Source organism: Geospiza fortis, unplaced genomic scaffold (assembly GCF_000277835.1).
Source record: "Geospiza fortis unplaced genomic scaffold, GeoFor_1.0 scaffold102, whole genome shotgun sequence".
NCBI classification, from domain to species: Eukaryota; Metazoa; Chordata; class Aves; order Passeriformes; family Thraupidae; genus Geospiza; species Geospiza fortis.
In genome coordinates, this window is record NW_005054373.1 from 2,763,512 (window position 1) to 2,764,187 (window position 676).

The 676-nt window shown below is 66.0% G+C and overlaps 2 protein-coding genes across 2 annotated transcripts in view; one reads left to right on the forward strand and one right to left on the reverse strand.

Annotated features, from left to right (window-relative positions):
* Window positions 1-639, reverse strand: part of COG8 (component of oligomeric golgi complex 8) — a gene marked incomplete at both ends in the record, with an annotated part of 2,395 nt that extends 1,756 nt beyond the window's left edge. The window contains 2 exon segments of the mRNA XM_031060142.1: window positions 1-304; window positions 421-639. The exon segment at window positions 1-304 is cut by the window's left edge and continues 9 nt beyond it. Of these exon segments, the coding sequence (XP_030916002.1) occupies window positions 1-304; window positions 421-639 (523 nt within the window).
* A 1-nt stretch (window position 640) lies between these two features.
* NIP7 (nucleolar pre-rRNA processing protein NIP7) overlaps window positions 641-676 on the forward strand; it is a 2,075-nt gene continuing 2,039 nt past the window's right edge. Inside the window, exon 1 of the mRNA XM_005424842.2 lies at window positions 641-649. Coding sequence (XP_005424899.2) covers window positions 641-649 — 9 coding nt within the window. The remainder of the gene's footprint in view (window positions 650-676) is intronic.

Genomic DNA, 676 nt, shown 5'->3' on the forward strand with positions numbered 1-676 from the left:
CCTCGTCCGAGAAGAGGGCGCGGTACTGGGTGACGATGTCGAACAGGTGCACGCGGCAGGCCTCGATGGTCTTGGTGATGTGCACGTAGGGGTCGTGGTCGGGGATGGAGGCCTGCATGGAGCGCAGCCAGGTGTCCCGTGCCTGCAGGAACTTGACGCGCAGCTCGGCCTCGGTGAGCACGTCCATGCGGCGCAGGAAGCCGATGACGCGCAGGCAGGCGGGCAGCGGGATGTTGGTGCGCAGCTGCTGGATCAGCTGGTTCAGCATCAGCTGCGCCGACTGGCGCACCTCCTCCACGATGCCCTGGGGAACACAGAGCCTTCAGTCAGGTACAGGCACGGGGCAGCGCGGGGGTCACCTGCATCACAGGGTGGGATAACACGGCGTTCAGTCACGGGGCACAGGCAGCGCAGGCTCACCTGGATAACGGGGATATTGCTGTGCTTCCTCTCCAGCCTGCGCACGTAGGCCGTGAGCTCCAGCGCCTCCTCGTAGTAGCCGTTCCGGACGCAGGTGTCCATGAGCTGCGGGATCTCCAGGATCTCCAGGATCTCCGTGTGCCGGTTCAGGGTCAGGCTGTTCATGCGCCGGCTGCAGGCGATGGCCTCGGCATCGCGCATGAAGTTCCTGCGGGCCGGGATGGCATCAGCAGGGAGCCCCCCCTAAAGCGGGTGG